This window comes from Equus quagga, chromosome 14, assembly GCF_021613505.1.
Source record: "Equus quagga isolate Etosha38 chromosome 14, UCLA_HA_Equagga_1.0, whole genome shotgun sequence".
NCBI classification, from domain to species: Eukaryota; Metazoa; Chordata; class Mammalia; order Perissodactyla; family Equidae; genus Equus; species Equus quagga.
The window spans coordinates 159,090-179,105 of NC_060280.1; the positions used below are offsets into that span (position 1 = coordinate 159,090).

General features: G+C 36.2%; 1 protein-coding gene across 1 annotated transcript in view; it reads left to right on the plus strand.

The window, feature by feature from the left end:
* The window catches only part of CCDC73 (coiled-coil domain containing 73), a 153,861-nt gene that overhangs the window by 12,706 nt on the left and 121,139 nt on the right, over positions 1-20,016 (plus strand). Inside the window, exon 2 of the mRNA XM_046685213.1 lies at positions 19,572-19,724. Coding sequence (XP_046541169.1) covers positions 19,587-19,724 — 138 coding nt within the window. The 5' untranslated portion in view covers positions 19,572-19,586. The remainder of the gene's footprint in view (positions 1-19,571; positions 19,725-20,016) is intronic.

Consider the following 20,016-nt stretch of genomic DNA (forward strand, 5'->3'; position numbering starts at 1 on the left):
TTTCATGGTAACAGTACCTGACATTTCCCTAAGTAGTCGTTCTCACTTTCTCAAGCATGTGACATTTGTGAAGTTAACCTGGATTGACTTCACCTCCAGCTTCAAAGGTTGAGCTTGTTGAACTGTGCTTGCATCACTCCCAAGCTCAATAATTGGCTGAGGATGGAAAGGTAAACCAAGAAGCCCTAAATGGGTAACCTTAGACTTTCATTGGGACATAGACTCTCTTCTTCTTGCTGGAAGAAGGAACAAGGCAGTGTGTAGCCTTGGTAGCTTCTTGCACCCATGTTGGCCTTATGAAATGATAGCCAATATCAAGGTGTCATAGGCAGAAACTTAAAGAATAACTATCCAGGTGCTGGGCACATCGTTTGCCTGAAGCCAAACCTAGTTCTAGACTTTTTTTTTTTTGAGGAAGATTAGCCCTGAGCTAACATCAGCTGCCAATCCTCCTCTTTTTGCTGAGGAAGACTGGCCCTGAGCTAACATCCGTGCCCATCTTCCTCTACTTTATATGTGGGACGCCTGCCACATCGTGGCTTGCCGTGCGGTGCCATGTCTGCACCTGGGATCCAAACGGGCTAACCCCAGGCCACCGAAGCAGAAGGTGTGAACTTAACTGCTGCGCCACCGGGCCGGCCCCTAGACTTTTTAAAACCAAACAAACCAATAAATTTCCTTTTGTTTTTAAAGCCAGTTTGAACTGTGTTTTCTGTATTTGCAACTGAAAGTATCCTACTCACTGAGTTAGCAGAAATGGTTGGAAGAGTCCTTCCTACTTTCTTTTGCCACACATCATGGCACAGTTGAAAAATAACATAGTATTTGTATGGTGCAGAGGGGCATGTGGACAAAGTTACTCATGACCAATTGCAACCAACCTTGTGTGTTGGGGCTTTCTTGGCTGTGCCTGGCCTTTTGCTCAACTGAGAGGCGTAATGACTCAAACCTGTAACTTATTAATAGTATGCTGTCCTATGACACCAGTTGGAAACCTCTGGGCTGGAACAAAATGCTTATAAACTTAAGTCCATAGGATCGATTTTCATATGCTTTGCTTATTTTGCTGCTTCTATAATAGGCCAAACTCTGATCATAAATTTTAAAAGTGTACCAAATGGGAAAACACTTAATTAAATCTTCTTAATCATTTGCCCTTGTTTATATTTTGGGAATATTTGCAAATTTGTGGGTACTTAGCATTAATTTTCTCTGATTATTAATATGAAAATTCAGAGTTATCACCAGGTTTCTCATTTCCATTGTTGAGGCCTGATTACAGTGCTCATAGTTTTGTCTAGTCCTTTAAATCAGCATTTAGTAAATTAAAGAAACAAAAAACTTTTTCCTAGATAGGCTCTAAATCTAAATTTTCTACTACTTAAAAAATATTTAGGGCCAGCCCCAGCGGCCTAGTGGTTAAAGTTTGACATTCTCTGCTTTGGTGGCTTGGGTTCAGTTCCACAGCACTCCTCTGTCAGTGGCCATGCTGTGGTGGGGCCTCACATTAAAAAAAAAAAAGAGGAAGATTGGCAACAGATATTAGCTCAGGGCGAATCTTCCCTAGCAAGGAAAAAAAAATTCAGTCACCAGGTAAGTATGACATGCTCAGGTTAATTTGTATCAGTGGTTCTCACACTTCAGTTGACTAGTTAAAACAGGATTGTTGGACCCCACCCCTAGTTCTTGATTTAGTAGATCTAAGTTAGACCCTAGAATTTGCATTTCTAACAAGTCCTTAGGTGTTGCTTATTTTGTTGGCCAAGGGACCACATTTTGAGAACCACTGATTTATTTCATGCTTTTATTTGTTTAACACTGTTGATTATTGAATTTAACAGGTAAGTAATATGATTTTATACTCTTAGCATAAAGATACACTTCCCAAATTTTGCAGGTATTTGGCTAATGATTTTGGTATTTCACGCATTTAAGATAAGTAGTGTTATATGTAGCAAGAAACAAATGCCAGGTCACTAAATAAAAGCACTTTGAAATGTTTTTTGGTAAATGAATAACATTTTGACATTGACTTCCCATATAAAATAGAAGGGGCATTTTGATGGAAATAGTTTAGCCTTCTTTAGTAATGAAAACCACAAAGAAAAATATAGCAAGCCTCTTAAAGAAGTCACTGCATTAAATCTCTTCTGGGATATGTTGGGATATAAGTAACAGATAAGATCTATTTAAAGAAATGTAGCTTTCTGATAAAATATTAATAGTACTTAAAACATTACCATTATTATGTCTAATATTTTTTAAAGTCTCAATAGTATAGAAAATGAAATCAGACATAGTTGTAGATTTTTCTATATTCTCTCCATAATTACTTATTAGTTTATCTGATTGGGGTTGTTAATCCATCTAAAAATATGTCTCAAGCCTTCAATAGTGCTGAACTTTCAAAATATGAACCTGTCTTTTTGGGTTAACTTGAAATTTATTGTCAGATTAGGAAGCTGAGTTTCAGAAAAAAAGTCTTTTTTCCCCCCAGGATTACACAGTTGACGAAACAGTCAAGTTTTTACTCAAGTCTAGGCCTCTGACTTTAAGTTCAGTGGTCTTTTTTTTATCATACTATGTAGGAAGTAATACCCTACAAACCTCAGGGAAGCAATTTAAGGATCAAAAGAAAAATATAGGTGAAATTGCTTTGTATTATGTAAGGAGTCATATAAAAATCATTCTAATTTCTAGTTAATTTATTGACTGCTTACTTTGTGCCTAGAACTGTATTAAATGCTGTGGGGGAGTAAATGAAAGAAGTGCAGAACAGTTCTTGCCTCTAAGCAACATCCCTTTTGGAGAGGCAGATTGAACACATATAGAACAATTGGTGAATTACTGTTAAATTTTGTAGTGTTGAATTTAAACACTCAACAGGAAATTAGAGACTGAAGGGGTCCTAATGGTTTAGAAAGGTCAGAGAAGGATTACTGGAGAAAAGGGTCCTTGGGCATAAAAAATGGATAGAATTTAGGTAGGGAGGGAGTAGAAAAATTATTCTAGGTACAGAGGTGGGAATGAGCATGAATTAGGTAAGAGAACGTAAGGAAACTATAATAGAGGACTTCTTGGTCCTCTTTTGGGATCTCTGTTGGGTGCAGAAGAGGATTAAAGTTGAAAAGGAAGATGAAACTAGAAAGTGAGAACCCTTAAAAATCAGGCAGATGCATTTGGACTGGATTTGTAAACAAGAGAAGCCCTCTTGAATTTGGAGATTGATGAGGTTTAAGTGGTGTTTTGCAAAATAATTCTGGAGAAAATATGTCGGATAGATTGAAGTGGGGGAGAAGATTAAATAAAGGGATAACAGGAAAAGGTGGTTATAATTCATGTCTGAGGTAATGAGGGTCTGACTAGGTTGATGGCAGTAGGAGTAGTGATGCAGAATGAATTTGAGGGCCATTAGAAGGAAGAACAGGCAGGTCCATTTAGAGATTAGATTTAGGGGATGAAGGGGAGTGAAAGTGAGAGGGGGAACAGAGAGAAGGAGAGAAAAGAGACAGAGATCAAAGATTTAGTGAATGTTCTTTGTAGATTTAAGTAAAATACTTGATACTACTGATAGAAATGAAGTTTAAAAGCTTTTAGGGAGAAGAAAAGTATAAATTTTGGTTTGTTAAATCTGAAGTGGAAACATACAAGCGAGTACTTTGAGATGACTGAAGACTCATTGGGGATTGTTCACATGGTAGTCACAAGATGGAACTTTGGAGCTGGAAGCAAATGTAGAGGTAAAGAAAGTAGATCCAGAAAGGTCCAGCAGTTTGTCTGCAATCACATGACTACTGATGAACAGATTTGTTAATATCCATTCATTCCCAGTCTGTTGCTCTTAGAATGATTATTTGTGTGCCTATAGTACAGGTCACTAAATGCCTTCAAGGACTAGGAAAGTGAGGTAAATTCATTTAGTACTCAACAAATATTTAATCTCTGATATTACTCTATATCAGGCCCTGTCCTAGGTGCTGAAGACAGCATGGCCAAGACAGATGAGACAGGGCTCTCATAAAACTTATTTTTTAAAGGAAGAGACATAATAAACAAACTTAATAGATAACACATAATTTTGGGCAATGGTAACTGATGTGAAGAAAATAAAACAGGATGATGTGCAGAAGAGTGATGGGGTGTAGTACATGCTGAAGAGGTGACATTTGAACTGAGACCTGAAAAACGTGGAGGAAATTCTGTGTAATGTGGAGATAGAGCATTCCAGACAGAAGGAATAGCAAGTAAGTAGGCATTAAAGCTCAAGTAAATTTGGTATGCTTTTGAACTGGAAACTGATTTATTCAGTCCCTATTATGTGCCAGCTGGAAGGCTAGATTCTGGGGGATACCACAGTGACCAAAATAGCAGTACTAGCTCCCAAAGCCAAGTGGCAAATCATCTAGATTTGCACTATGTGGTAGACATTTCTGTTGGTAAATTGATATATTTTATGTAAATGATAAACACTGTTAACATATAACTATCATTTTGCTTGTTATTTTTCCCCCATAGTCTTTGCCCGACAATATTTAAGGCCTAGCACAAATATTATCTTTTCTATAACACTCTCCTTAAGCCCTGTGGATAGAATTAATTGTTTTCTTCTCTGTATTTTCATAGTTACTTTGTATATGCCTCTACTTGAGTGCCATGACACTGTTGGTTTCCATATCTGTCTCTCCAACCAGGTCATGAGCTCATATCCTGAGAAACTAAGATAGTGTGCTGCATATGCTGGGAACCTAATTAAAGTTTCTTTAATCAACTACTCTGTAATTCATCATGTATTTTTTTGAGGACTAGCATTGTTTAAGGAGTTGTTCTATGTGCTGCAGAGTTTATATAATTAAATAGGAGATGGGTTTTGAAATCTTGTTTGAGGCTTCTGATTAAACATGATGGATTGACCACATATATTTATTTTACTCACTCGTTGAAACGCATAAAAAGGGTATTAACTCACAGGGACAAGACAGGAATATGCCTTGGGCATAAAAAGGGCTATCTGTTGAAAATCTGTATATAGAATACTTGAACCTTCTCAGGTCTCCTTCTCGACAGGAGATGGGAAATTTATGCTCTGAAAAATTGAACCATGGCAGTTCTAGTCAGGAGTATACCAGACACAGCTGAGGACAGGGATGAGGCATGGGACTACAAGTGAAGATTGAGTAAAAATCTACCGCCTTAAATGTGGAGCCTTCCCCTCCTATCTATCACACTTCTTTCAGAATGTATGCTGCCATATAGAATCCTCCCCCCTCCCCCTGCACTCCAACACCAGAGAATGGAGAGGTTTTTTCTTGAAAAAATGAAAGACCTGAGAGAAAAGATGTCTACATATTGATGTTGGGGAAGTGGTCCCCTAATGAAAAGACTTATCTTGCCACCTGATCACCCAGTAGTGGAGGCTGTTAGTCAATAAGCCCTGCCCCAGGGCTTCCATTCAGGTTTTTAGTATAATATTCCATTTTTAAAAATAATAGCTTTATTGAGGTATAGTTCACATACCATACATTCATTCAAAGTAGTTTTTAGTATATTCACAGAGTTGTGCAACCATCACCACAATCAATTTTAGAATATTTTCATCTTCTGACAAAGAAACCCCAAACTTATTAGCAGTTACTTCTTATTCCTCTCCAATCTCCGCAACCCCCAGCCCTAAGCAACCACCAATCTACTTTCTGTTTTCTATGGATTTGCCTATTTTGGACATTTTATATAAATGGAATCACAGAATATGTAGTATAATGTTTTCAAGGTTCATCTATATTGTAGCATGTATCAGTATTTCATTCTGGTTTTTTTTAAAGATTTTATTTATTTAATTTTAATTTTTCCTTCTTCTCCCTAAAGCCCCCCAGGACATAGTGGTATATTTTAGTTGTGGGTCCTTCTGGTTGTGGCATGTGGGACTCTGCCTCAGCATGGCTTGATGAGCAGTGCTAGGTCCGTGCCCAGGATCTGAGCTGGTGAAACCCTGGGTCACTGAAGCAGAGGGCAAACTTAACCATTTGGCCATGGGGCCAGCCCCAGTATTTCATTCCTTTTTATCGCTGACTAACAGTCCATTTAATGGATATACCTGATTTTATTTATCAGTTCATCACTTGATGGGCATTTAGGTTGTTTCCACTTCTTGGCTGTTGTGAATAGTGCTCCTCATGAATATTCATATGCAGCATTCTCTTGAGTACCTAAGAGTGGAATTGCTGGATCATATGGTAACTCTATGTTTAACCTTTAAGGAACTGTTAGACTGTTTTCTTGTTATTCATAATCAGCCCCTTTCAGCCACACCTGAATTTATGTTAATATGCGACTTTCGGAAAGCCCCTAAGGAATGGGGCTGGTTGCCAGGGGAACCAACAAGATGATTAGAGGGTTGGAACTTTTAGGCCACCTCCTCCCGCCAGACCTCCTGGGAGGGGAGGGGGGCTAGGGATTGCCTTGGTTACTAATGGCTAGTGATTTAATCAATCAAGTCTACATAATGAAGCCTCCATAAAAATCCCTGAACTCCAGGGTTTCGGAGAGCTGCTGGGTTGGTGAACAAGAATGCATCTATGTGATGAGAGGGTGGCACGTTCCAAGCTCTATAAAGACAGAAGCTCCTGTGCTTGGGACCCTTCTGGGTCTCTCCTGATGTGTCTTTTCAACTGGCTGTATATTCTTATCTTTTCATATCCTTTATAATAAACTGGTAATCTAGTTAGTAAACTCTTTTCCTGAATTCTGTGAGCTGCTCTAGCAGATTAATTGAATCTGAGGAGGAGGTCATGGAAACCTCGGATTGATAGCCAGTTGGTCGGAAATACAGGTGACAGCCTGGACTTGTGATAGGCATCTGAAGTGGTGGTGGGGGCATTCTTGTAGGACTGAACCCTTAACCAATGGGATTTGACGTTATCTCCCAGGTAGTGTCAGAATTGAGTTTAAGTTGGATACCCAGCTAGTGTTGTAGAAATGCCTGGTGTGGGGAAAAACCCCAGGCATTTGGTGACCAGAAGTGTCAGAAGTGAAGTAGAGTATTGTGTGTAGTGTGAAGCATTACTATAGAGTTTTTCTTTACAACCTCCATTCTGCTCCCTGGGAGTGTTTCTCTAGTCTACTGTTTTCCTCTTAGAAACCTCTGGATTCTTGGCCCAGCTCTTTGAAAAGCTCTTCCTTTTCCATAAGAAATGGTCTCTGCACCTGACTAGCTGTTTCGGTCTTGGTTCCTATCTGTAGAACTTTGGTGGCTCAGAAGCCTCTTCATCTTGAACTGTCTCAGTTCTTTTTAGTCAAAGTTGGCAGTGCTCCTACCAGTCCACTGAAACAAACAAACAAACAAATAAACAAAACAAGAAACCAAAAGAAAAACACAAAACTTTCTGGGTTTCCTATGATTTTTTTTCTCCAAAGGCACATTCATAATTCCTTTTGAGACAGACCTCTCTCTACTTAGGAAGTATCAGGCTGCTCTGAGATAATGCCCTTGAGATTCTTATATAATAAGGTTGCTTTGCATTTTTCTGAGGCATTACAGAGTCTTTAGACCCATAACCCTTGGTTTGATATTTATTTTGAGCTATTTTTTTCTGTCAGAATTTCTGTTGGAGAGACTAGAAATGTGAAATGATTTTATTTTCCAGCCCAGCCTGTGCCCTTCGTATTTCCTGAAAATTTGACTTAATAAACCTGAAGAATTCCTTCCTTTAATTCACCTCTCTTCACATACCTTTCATATTCAGCTTAAAAAAAAAAAGCCAGTGTATGCTTCTAACACTCTACTTGGAAACCTCCTCAGATCCACATTTTAATTAGGTGCATTTTTTATCTTCCAAGTTACTGCAGACTACAACAGGGCCAGTCATTTCATGCCATCTTTCCAGACTAATGACAGTTTCCGTAGTCTCCATGCCACTCTTCCAGCCTCTGTTTATCATGCAGTCCCAAAGCCAGTGCTGCGTGTTTTAGATTTTTGTATGACATTATTCTATTTCTAGTATTGATTTTTATATTAGTTACCTATTGCTGACTAACAGATCACCGAACACTTAGTGTCTTCAAACAAAAATGATTTATTATTTCTCACAATTTTGTGCGTTGAATGGAATGTTCATCTACTGGTTTCCTGTAGGCTCTTTCATATAAGTTTATTTAGTTGGTGGATTTGCTTGGGGCTGAGCTCAGCTGGAAAAGCTGAAACTCCTGGGTTTCTTTCTTCACGTGGTATATCATCTCAGACTTCTTCACATCATGGTGCTCTCTGAGGAGCATTCCAAGAGTTCAAAGGCAGAAACTGCAAGACTTCTTGAAGCCTAAACTCTGGAATTCATACAATGTTAATTCCACCACATTCTATTGATCAAAGCAAGTTATAAAGCTACCCTAGATTCAGAAGGGTGAAGAAATATATTCCATTTCTGGATGGGAAGAGCAAGAAAATTGTATTATAAAGGGGCGTGGATACTGAATGGAAGGAATTTGTGGCAATTAAATAATACATAACAATATATACACAATATATAAATAAATGCCAGATAAGAGAGGTTCTTATGTTCATAAAACAAAAATGTGATGTTATGAAAAAAACACAACATATAACATGAAAGAACTCTTGGACATTAAAAACGTGAAAAATTTCAACAGAATGATTGGCAGATAAAGGGAAGGAGATCTCTCAGAAAGTGGAACAGAAGTACAATAAGATGGAAAATAGGAGGGAAAAGAAAATTGGATCATCAGTATATGTCATCCGTTGTCCTACTAAAAGGAGTTTCAGAAAGAGAGAACAGAGAACATGTGGAGGATATTATTAAAGAAATTATTATAGGCAAACTTTCCCACAACTGAGACCAAACTATCAATTAAGTATGAGGTTGGAAGAATGTAATTTTCAGACATTTCTACATTTTAAAAATTTACCTCCCCTTCACCTTTCCGTAGGAAGTTGTTGGGGGTTACTGTTTATCAAAATGAAAAATCAAAAAAGAAGAAGGCATAGGAGCCAGGAAACAGAGCTTCCAACACAAGAAAATGTCAGTGGAAAACTGGAACAATGGTGGTGCATCTGCTAACTAGGCCTAGTTCGAGCAGCAGAACAGAAGGATGTGGGAGAGTGATGACTAAAATCATTCGATGTCTTTGAAAATTTGGAAAAATTATTGTTATATGACTGACATTTTTTGGACCACTTGGAAAAAATAAGTGGCAGATACGAAGCAAAATAAGAAATGAGAAAAAAAATCTGAACAATTATTGAAACTTGAGGACAACCGCAAAGGATGTATTACAGTGTTTTACTTGGCTTGGAAGTGAAACTGTATAAGTTTTAATAATTTAAACTAGCAGGTCTCAAAGTTTTGAGAACTTTTTATACTTTTAAAAATTATTAAAGACGTTGAACAGCTTTTGTTTATATGGGATATATCTTTTGATATTTTCTCTGTGAGATGAGAAATTAAAACTGAGAAAATTTAAATATATTTATTCAAGTAAAAATAACAAATCTATGAAATCTTAAATAACATTTTTATAAAAAATAACATTTTCCTAAACAAAAAATTTTGGTGATAAAATGGCATTGTTTTCTATTTCCAAATCTTCATAGCTGGCTTAAAAGAAGACACCTGGATCCTCATATCTGCTTCTGCATTCACTCTCTTGCAATATTATATCATGTAGCTTATGGAAAACTCCACTGTACACTAATGAGAAAATGAAAATTAAAAAGGCAAATAACGCTGTAGTAGTATTATGAAAACATTTTTAACCTTGCAGACTCCCTGGAAAAAAATCTTCTCACACTTTGAGGACCACTGCTGTAAACTGACAGTTGTCAACCAAGAATTGTGCTGTAAGGCTACTGGGAAGATGGAAGGAGGGAAAGCGATGGTGATTATGGGTGATGTAAGTGAGCTGAATTAATTACTGTAACAGGACATAAAAAATACGGTGAAAATTTATACATCCAGAAATAGAATTTCATTATTTATGAACATAAATGTAAATATTAGAAGAAACAGCCAAACTAATTCCAAGTAGCTGACACTGGCTGGTGGGAATGAGGAAATGTAGGCCAGGTGATTGCTATTTTCCAATATGTGCTTATCAGCTTTTTTTAAGTTTTATAACCAAATGCAAATATTACTTTGGTTAAAAAATTAACAAAACAAAGTAAAGAAAGAAAATTAACTGAGACATGACTCTGCCCTTAGGGGGTCATCTAGTGTGGGTTGTCTTGTATACCAATAACTACTGGCAAACGTAATAGATGCACCGATAGATAGTAGGACGTTGAATTAGTTAGAATTCTTTTGGTATCAGATAATATAAAATCTGACTGAAACTGGCTTTAAAAAGACGGGCATTTATTATCTTACATTTTGGAAGCATGGAGGTTGGGTAGACTCCTGCTAAGGTATAACTCGTGCCTGAATAGTGTTGTCAAGGACCAGGGTTCTTTCCTTATCACTGCCCTGCCGTCCTCACTGCCCTCAAGCTGACTCCCCTTGTGGTCAGAGATAGCTTCAGGACTTCCAGGTGTTAAGATTAGACAAAACAATATCCAGCACAAGAAGGGGTTTATTTCCTCCTGAGACTCTTTCTCAGGAGCAAGGAAAACTTTCTCAGAAGCCTGTCTTCAGAATACACTTCCCTTCAGATCTCTTTGGCCAGGATTGAGTTGCTTGCCTATTTATAAATCAGTCAGTGGCAAGGGTAATGAGATTACCATAATTGGTTTAGTTTAATCTTCTGTAGTAAAGAAGATGTTAGGGAATTAGCTGCAGTGAGTCCAGGTATAAGATGTATTTTAGGATAGTTACGTATTGTTATGGTTGCTCAGCAAAAGGAAAGGACTACTCTAATTAGGCCAAAATGACTTCTTGGAGGAAGAGATATTTTAGTGGACTTTTCAAGGATGGTAACATTTTGACAGATCAAATGGGAATAGGGGTACATACCAAAGAAAGTAATTGCCGGGTCAGAGGGGTGTCTGGTAGATTGCATAAGTGGACACAATTTCTGCCCTCTCTGTATTCACATCCTTTTGTAACGTGGCTTTGCATCTCCCTACGGTAAGAGGTGGAGTGTATTTTTCCACCTCTTGAATCTGGGCTGACTTTGTGATTTGCTTTGTCCAATGGAATGTAATAGAAGTGATGTTATACCATATCTGAGCCTGGGCCTCAAGAAGCCTGGCTGCTCTGCTTTTCTTCTTGGAACCTGGTCCTGCCACTGTGTAAACAGACGTAGGCTACCATAATATATGAGGAGAGCTATGTGGTTCAGGTGTCCTGGTACCCCAGCTGACGATGAATCCCCAGAAGCAGAGTCATCTGACAGGCAGCTGATCACAGACTCACTGATAAAACCTAGCAGAGAACAGAGAAAGCACCCAGTTGAGTCCAGCCCAAATTGCCAATCCTCAGAATCCTGAGCTAAATAAATGTTTTGTTTTGTTTCCTTTTTTTAATTGAAATATAATTGACATATAACATTGCATATGTTAAATTAACATTTAATTGTCATATAACATTATATGACATACAACATTATGTATAACATGATGCAATATTTGTATATACTGCAAAATGATCACCACAGTAAGTCTAGTTAACATCCATCACCATACATAGTTACAATTTTTTTTCTTGTGATGGGAACTTTTACGATCTACTCTCTTAGCAACTTTCAAATATACAGGACAGTATTAACTGTAGTCACCATGCTATACATTATATCCCCAGGACTTATTTATTTTATAACTGGAAGTTTGTACATTTTGTTCACTTTCACCCATTTCACCCACCCCGCCTCCCATGTCTGGCAACCACCAATCTGTTCTCTGTATGTTTGAGTTTGATGGGTTTTGTTTTGTTTTTTTTTAGGTTGTACATGTAAGTGAGATCATATGGTATTTGTCTTTGTCTAACTTATTTTATTTAGTTTATTGCCTTCAGGGTGCAGCCATGTTGTCACAAGTGGCAAAATTTCCTTATTTTTTATGGCTGAATGATATTCCATTGTGTATGTATATGCACCATGTTTTCTTTATCTGTTCATCTATTGATGGACACTTAGGTTGCCTCCATGTCTTGGCTATTGTATATAATGCTACAATGAACATGGAGGTTCATGTATCTTTTCAAGTTAGTGGTTTTGTTTTCTTCAGATAAATACCCAAAAGTAGAATTGCTGGATCATATAGTAGTTCTATTTTTTATTTTTTCAGGAACTTCCATAGTGTTTTCCATAATGGTTGCACCAATTTACATTCCCACCAACAGTGCCCAAGGGGTCTCTTTTCTCCACATTTGTTATTTCTTGTCTTTTTGATTATAGCCATCCAAACAGGTGTGAGGCGATATCTCATCGTGGTTTTGACTTGCATTTCTCTGATGATTAGTGATGTTGAGCACCTTTTCATGTACCTGTTGGCCACCTGTATGTCATCTTTGGAGAAAGTGTCTAAAAGAGCCTCTGACCATTTTTTAATCAGATTGTTTTTTCACTAGTGGATTATGAGTTCTTTATATATTTGGGATATTAACCCCTTATCAGATATATGATTTGCAATTATTTTCTCCCATTTGGTAGGGTGCCTTTTCATTTTGTTGATCATTGGATTTGCTTGTTTGTTTTAGTTTGATGTAGTCCCACTTGTTTATTTTTGCTTTTGGTGTCAAATCCAGAATATCGTTGCCAAGACTGATGTCAAGGAGCTTACCGACTGTTTTCTTCTAGGAGTTTCGTGGTTTCAGGTCTTACATTCAAGTTTTTAATCCATTCTGAGTTAATTTTTGTGTATGGTGTAAGATAATGGTCCAGTTTTATTCTTTTGCGTGTGGCTGTTCAGTTTTCCCAACACCATTTAGTGAAGAGACTGTTCTTTCTGTATTGTATATTCTTGGTTCCTTCGTCATAAATTAATTGACCATATACATGAGGGTTTATTTCTGGGCTCTGTGTTCTGTTCCATTGATCAATGTGTATGTTTTTTTATAATACCATACAGTTTTGATTACTATAGCTTTGTAATATAGTTTGAAATCAGGAAGTGTGATATCTCTAGCTTTGTTGTTCTTCCTCAAGATTGCTTTGGCTATTTTGGGTCTTTTGTGGTTCCATACAAATTTTAGAGCTGTTTGTTCTGTTTCTGTGAAAAATACCATTGGAATTTTGATAGGGATTGCATTGAATCTGTAGATTGCTTTGGGTAGTATGAACATTTTATCAATATTAATTCTTCCAATCCATGAGCATGGAATATCTTTCCATTTATTTGTGTCGTCTTCAGTTTCTTTCATTAACGTCTTATAGTTTTCAGTGCACAGGTCTTTCACCTCCTTGGTTAAATTTATTCCTAGGCATTTTATTCTCTTTGATGCAATTGTAAATGGGATTGTTTTCTTAATTTCTCTTTGTGATAGTTGGTTATTAGTGTATAGAAATGCAGCAGATTTTTGTATATTGGTTTTGTATCCTACAAATTTACTGAATTCATTTGTTAGTACTAACAGCTTTTTGGTGGAGTTTTTAGGATTTTCTATATGTAACATCATGTAGTCTGCAAAAAGTGACAGTTTTTCTTCTTCCTTTCTTATTTGGGTGCCTTTTATTTCTTTTTCTTGCCTAAATGCTCTGGCTAGGATTTCCAGTAGTATGCTGAATAAAAGTGGTGACACTGGGCATCTTTGTCTTGTTTCTGATCTTAAACACTGTCAGCTTCTTGCCATTGAGTATGATGTTAGCTGTGGGCTTGTCCTATATAGCCTTTATTATGTTGAGGTACTTGTTTTGTTTTTTAATGTTATTTTACGTCATTATGTTGTGAGGGGGGTTGTTGCACTGATAAAGCATTTATGTCTTCAACCTTATTCTACCAAACTGTTTTCCAAAGTGGTTTTACCAGTTTGTATACTGACAGTGTCTGGGAATTCCCATTGCTTCACTTCTTCACCAATACCTGGTAATGTCAAACTTACAAGTTTTTGCCAATCTGGTGAGTATGTTCTGGAATCTTGGAGTCTCAATTGCCATATTCCTGACTACAGTGAGACTGAGCACGTTTTCCTGTGTATATTGGCTATTTGGATATCCTTTTTTATGAAGTTCCTGTTTAAATATCTTGTGTACTTTTCTATTGGTTTGTCTGTCATTTTCCTTTTATTATATTTAAAATATGTTCTGTGATATTAGTCCCTTTTTTTGGTTATATGTGTTAAAAATACTTTTCCCACTTTGTGATTTATCTCTTTATTGTCTTTATGATGAACTGACGTTCTTAGTTTTAATAATCAATGTTATTAGTCTTTTGCTTCATTATTAGTGCTTTTTGTGTCTTGTTTAAAAAGTCCTTCCTTAGTTTAAGAGCAACTAATATATTCTGTAGTATCTTCCAACAGCATTATACTTTCACTTTTAAAATTTGGTTTTCTAATCCACTTTGGATTATCTTTGTGTATGATGTGAAGTAGGGTTCAAATTTTATTTTTTTTCTAAAATACACAGTCATCCAAATAAATATTCCTTTCCTTCCTGATATGATATATACATGTTCATACACCCACACCCCCCCCCCCACACACACACCCACCTATAAACCCATAGGTCTGGGTTCCCTGTTTTGTTTCCTGGGTCTCTCTGTCTTTCCCTGCATCATTATCACACTGTCTTAATTGGTTTAGTGTTGTAATAAGTCTTCATAATTGATGGAACAAATTTTCGTACTATATTGATTTTCAAGAGTACCTTGGCTGTTCTTGGTCATTTCTATATTAATTTTAAAATCATCTTATTGAGTTTCACAAGAACTGTTGGAATTTTGGTTGAGATTGTATTGATTGAATTTTCAACTTGGGGATAATTAACTTCTTTTCAATTTTAAGGCTTCCAGTCTATCAATATGGTATATTTCTTCATTTATTTAGGTGTTATTTAATCAAGTTTTATATTTTTCTACCTAAAGGATCTTGCACGTTTTGTTAGCTTTATTGTTAGGTATTTTATTTATTTAATGCTATTGCAAATGTTATTTTAAATTTTATTTCCAAGCTTTTTTCTTAGTGTATGGGAATGCAGTTGGTTATTGTATTGTATTGTTTCCTTCTACTTTGCTAAATCTTTTTATTAATTCTAATACTTTATCTGTAGTTTTAAGAGATATTCTGTATTCTCAATTATTTCATTAGTGAATGACAGTTTTATTTCTTGCTTTTTGGTCTGTGTACCTTTTATTTCTTTTCTTGCCTCATTGTGCTGCTTTGAATAAAATGTAGTGGTAATTGAAGTTCTCATTCCTCATCTCAGGGAAAACGCTTTCAACTTTTCACTGTTAAGTATGATGTTGCTGAATCATTGTTATAGATTCTGCTGATCAAATTAAGGAAATTCCCTTCTGCTAACTGTTTTGAGAGTTCTTTTAATATCATCAGGAGTTGTTGTGTATTTTCAGATGCTTTTTCTTTATCTATGATCATGTAATTTTTTCTTTTAACATCTTAATATAGAGTTACATTAATTGATTTTAAAGATTGGCACCTGAGCTAACAACTTTTGCCAATCTTTTTTTCTTTTTCCTGCTTTTTCTCCCCAAATCCTCCCAGTACATAGTTGTATATTTTAGTTGTGGGTCCTTCTAGTTGTGGCATGTGGGATGCTGCCTCAGTGTGGACTGACGAGCAGTGCCATTTCTGCGCCCATGATCAGAACCAGCGAAACCCTCGGCTGCTGAAGCGGAGCATGCAAACTTAACCACTCCGTCACGGGGCTGGCCCCACATTAATTGATTTTACAGTGTTAAACAAATCTTACATTCCTGTAATAAAGCCAACTTTGCTATGATATATTGTTTTTATCCATTGTTAGCTTCAGTATGCTGTTGTTCTGTTTAGAATTTGAATCTACTTTCGTGAGCTATATTGCTCTGTAATTTTTCATTCTCGTATTTTCTTTGATTCCTTGTTCTGGCAATATCTATATGCTTTAAGTCTTCTGACATTTAGTTGTATTCTTGTAAGATTTTTCAGGGTTTTTTTCTGTCACTTTACTGTGATATCTATAGATATGTTTTTTTAATCCATTTTGGATTTGCTGCAATTTTTTTCTCTGTGTAGAAAAATAGAATTTATGTGAATTAAATGTACACACACATAACACTATGTTGAAAGGATAACTATAGATTCAAGGGAGCATTACGGGTGGTCTGTAAAGGTTGGGAAGGGGAATGGAATTAGAAAACAAGTACAAAAAAGAATAAAACCATATTCAAGTATGATGCTTTACATGGACTAAAGGTGTTTGTAAACCATGAACTAAGTACAATTCAACATGAGATTAAAACAAGAAAGCAACCCCTTTCTCTTCAGTTTCTCAATACAACCCAATGCTTCTTTCTTTTCAGTCAGAATTGAATAAATGCAGCATTTTTGAATTCACTGGGATTCTTGATCTGAAGCTTGGTGTTTTCTTCAGTTCTGCAAACTCCTCAGCTATTATCTCTTCAGAATATAGCCTGTGTCTCTTTATTTCTCCCTTCTTCTTTTTGGAACTGTATTATTGCCTCTCACTTTATATTCCATCTTCCTTAACTTTGCTTCTGTACTTTCCATTTCTGTATTTCCTTGCTGTATCCTTGATATTGTACCTGACCTGTTTTCTAGTATACTGTTTCTCTTTTCAGCTGTGTCCAATCTTCTGCCAGACATATTGATTGAGTTATTAATTGTTGATTATATTTTTCAAATCTAGAGAGTCTACTGGGGTCTTTAAAAAATCTGCTATTCTTTACAGATAGTTTCAACTTTGACTTTATTTCTTTAAACAGAGTAAGGATAGTTGTTTTAAATTCTGTTTGTGATAATGCCAAAATCTGCAGTTGTGTGTCTGTCCATTTCTCTTGTCTATTTCTTCTTGCTTGTTCTTGTAATACAGTGTTTTCTTCCTGCCTGGTTATCTTTGTGTGCTGTTTATTTTCCTTGAAAAACTATTTATGAAGATTCCTAGATTACCTAGAATAAAGTTACATTCCTCTAGAAAGAATTTTCGTTTGCTTCTGCCAGGTTCTTATGGGCACTACTAGTCTGGAAGCATTTTAAATCATATGGATAGGTTGAGGTTTCTTTCACCATCCTATGAAGCAAATTTTGTTAACAAATTCATTTAAAATTAAGTTGTTTACAACTTTATGGGATGAAACTTTTTTTTATATTCTCTTTCCTTGTCTCAGCCTCCCTTTTCTTCTCCTTTATGCTTTATCTGCTCAGCACCAAGGCAGCTCTCCTGTAGAAGGTGGATTATTTTTGCTTTAACCTTACCTGAGAGTTTAACTCTTCTGAATTTTACGTAATACAGTGGGTCTCGTATTAGACCTCCTACTTTGGCAGGCCCTAGGTTTGAATTCCGTATCTCTCACACCAGAGGCCATTAAAGCTGTTATTTAATTTTTCTCAATTTGGCAAATGCTCACAGGGTAAGGATGGCTTTCTATGCTCAGTTTATTTCTTGATTCTTGGTCTTTTTTGGAATTTAGAATTTGGCTTCATAATTTTTTATTATCTTTGACACTTTTATAATTTTATATTTATATTTATATTATAATTTTATAATTTATAATATAAAATTTCATAGTTTTTATTATCTTTGACACAGGTATTTGACACTTTTAAGAAGATTAAAAAATATTAGAATTGTTACTTGTTTTTAGTTGGAGGATTGGTCCAAATAACACAGCCCATCATTTTTAAGAATGGAAGTTTCTCTTTTAGAAAGTTTCTTGCATACACACTTGTGATGGTTAATTTTATGTGTCAAGATTGCTAGGCTACAGTCCCCAGATATTTGGTCAAACACCTGTCTAGATATTGCTGTGAAGGTAATTTTTGGATGAGATCAACATTTAAATCAGTAGACTTTGAGTAAAGCAGATTTCCCTCCATCTGTGGGTGGGCCTCAGGCAATCAGTTGAAGGCCTTAAGAGAAAAAGACTGAGGTTCCCCAAGGAAGAAGGAACTCTGCTTCTAGATTGCCTTTGGACTCAAGTTGCAACATCGACCTTTCCCTGGGTCTCCAGCCTGCTGACCTGCCCTGAAGATTTGAAGATTTCAAACTTGCCAGACCCCACCATTGCATGAGCCAATTCTTTAAAATAAATTCTCTCTCTCTGTCTCTCTGTCTCTCTCTCCATATATACACATCCTATTGCTTCTGCTTCTCTGGAGAATGATTAATAATAGAATACCTATCAGAATGGCTAAAATTAAAAAATAGTGATAACATCAAATGCTGGTAGGGATTTGGAGAAACTAGATCACTCATACATTGCCAATGGGAATGTGAAATGGTGTAGCCACTCTGGAAAATAGTTTGGCAGTTTATTTTACAACTGAAAATTGACTCAGTTTTCATTCATTCACCCCAACAATTGCACCCTTGGACATTTATCCCTAAGAAATGAAAACTTAGGTTTGTGTAGAAACTTGTACATGAATGTTTGTAGCAGCTGTATTTGTAAGAGCCAGAAACTGAAAACCACTCAGTTGTCCTTCAGTGAGTACATGGTTAAACAAACCATAGTACGTCCACACCATGGACTATTACTCAGAAAGACTTAAATGAACTTCAGGGTAATTATTACGAGTGAAAAAATCCAATCTCAATAGATTACATGATGTGTGATTCCGTTTATATAACACTCTTGAAATAACAAAATTATAGAAATAGAGAAAAGATTAGTGTAATGAGTATGGAGACAAAGCAGCTGCATGAGGGACCCTGTGTTGATGGTACAGTTCTGTATCTTGAATGTCGTGGTAGTTACAAGAAGTTGTGTATATAATAGACATGCACAAATTGTACACACAGACGCATGCACAAATGAGTGGTAGAATCATTATAAGCTCTGTGGATTGTACTAATGTCAGATACACAGTTTTTATATTGTACTGTTATAGTACAAGATCTTAACATTGGGAGAGGCTGAGTGAATGGTGCTTAGGACTCCCTGTATATTTCTTTGCAACTACTGTGAATTGATAATAAAATGAAAAGTTGAAAAGTTTCGTGCAGCCTACTTATGAATTTTTGGGGATGAGAAAGATATTTAAGTGCCTTGGTTTTTAATAAAAGGCAGTTACCCTAGTCCTCTTCTTCCAACTTTGTTGGGTTTAAAGATTGCATTCCTATTAATTAGTATTCACACCATCCTTACAAAATGCTTTATATCAAGGTAAAGTTCAGGAAGCATTATGTCTGTCTCAGCCTTGGTATGAAGCAGTTCGTGAAGGGCCAACCCTTGCCTGCAATATTAGGCAGCCAGCCTTTAGGAGACGGGGGCTGGGGGCAAAAAATTTAGTCTCCGAGGGTACTAAGGTTAACAGAAAAACAAAAGAAACAGAATGGCATCATTGTTGCTAAATGTTCTGTGTATCAACATCAGAATAGGAGTGATGACAGCTGTTATTCAGTGTTAAACCTGGAGGATTATAGGATACAGGTTGTTATATTTTTATGGTAACTGTGCTGCACTTGAAAAACCTAGATAGATGATTGTTTTCAGTTAAAACTTTTTTATATTACAGGAAATAAATGTTAATATGGAGAATGATTTTAAGACTGAGTCATCATCATCTACCTTTACTCTCCAAAGTTCTTCAGAGACATTGTTTTCTATTCAGCTATTAGATTTCAAAACAAGTTTACTGGAGGCATTAGAAGAATTACGTATGAGAAGGGTAAGTTCTTTTCTACAATGCTTTTTTTTATCAGAGAACTTGATTTTCTCTGGTTTTTTGGTTTAAGGAAAATAAAAGACATAACAAAATGACCTCTTATTTAGAAAGAAGAAATACAGTCCAAATCATGAAGTAAAAGAGAAAAGGACAGATTTAGTTGACATCTGGGAATGGGAAAGAAGAAGAATTTATAAACTAAAGCAAAAAATAAAAGATTTTCAGATTGTTAAGTATTTGATAAGTCAGCTAGTATTTACTGAGTGCCTTGGAATGCACAGATAACACTATAATT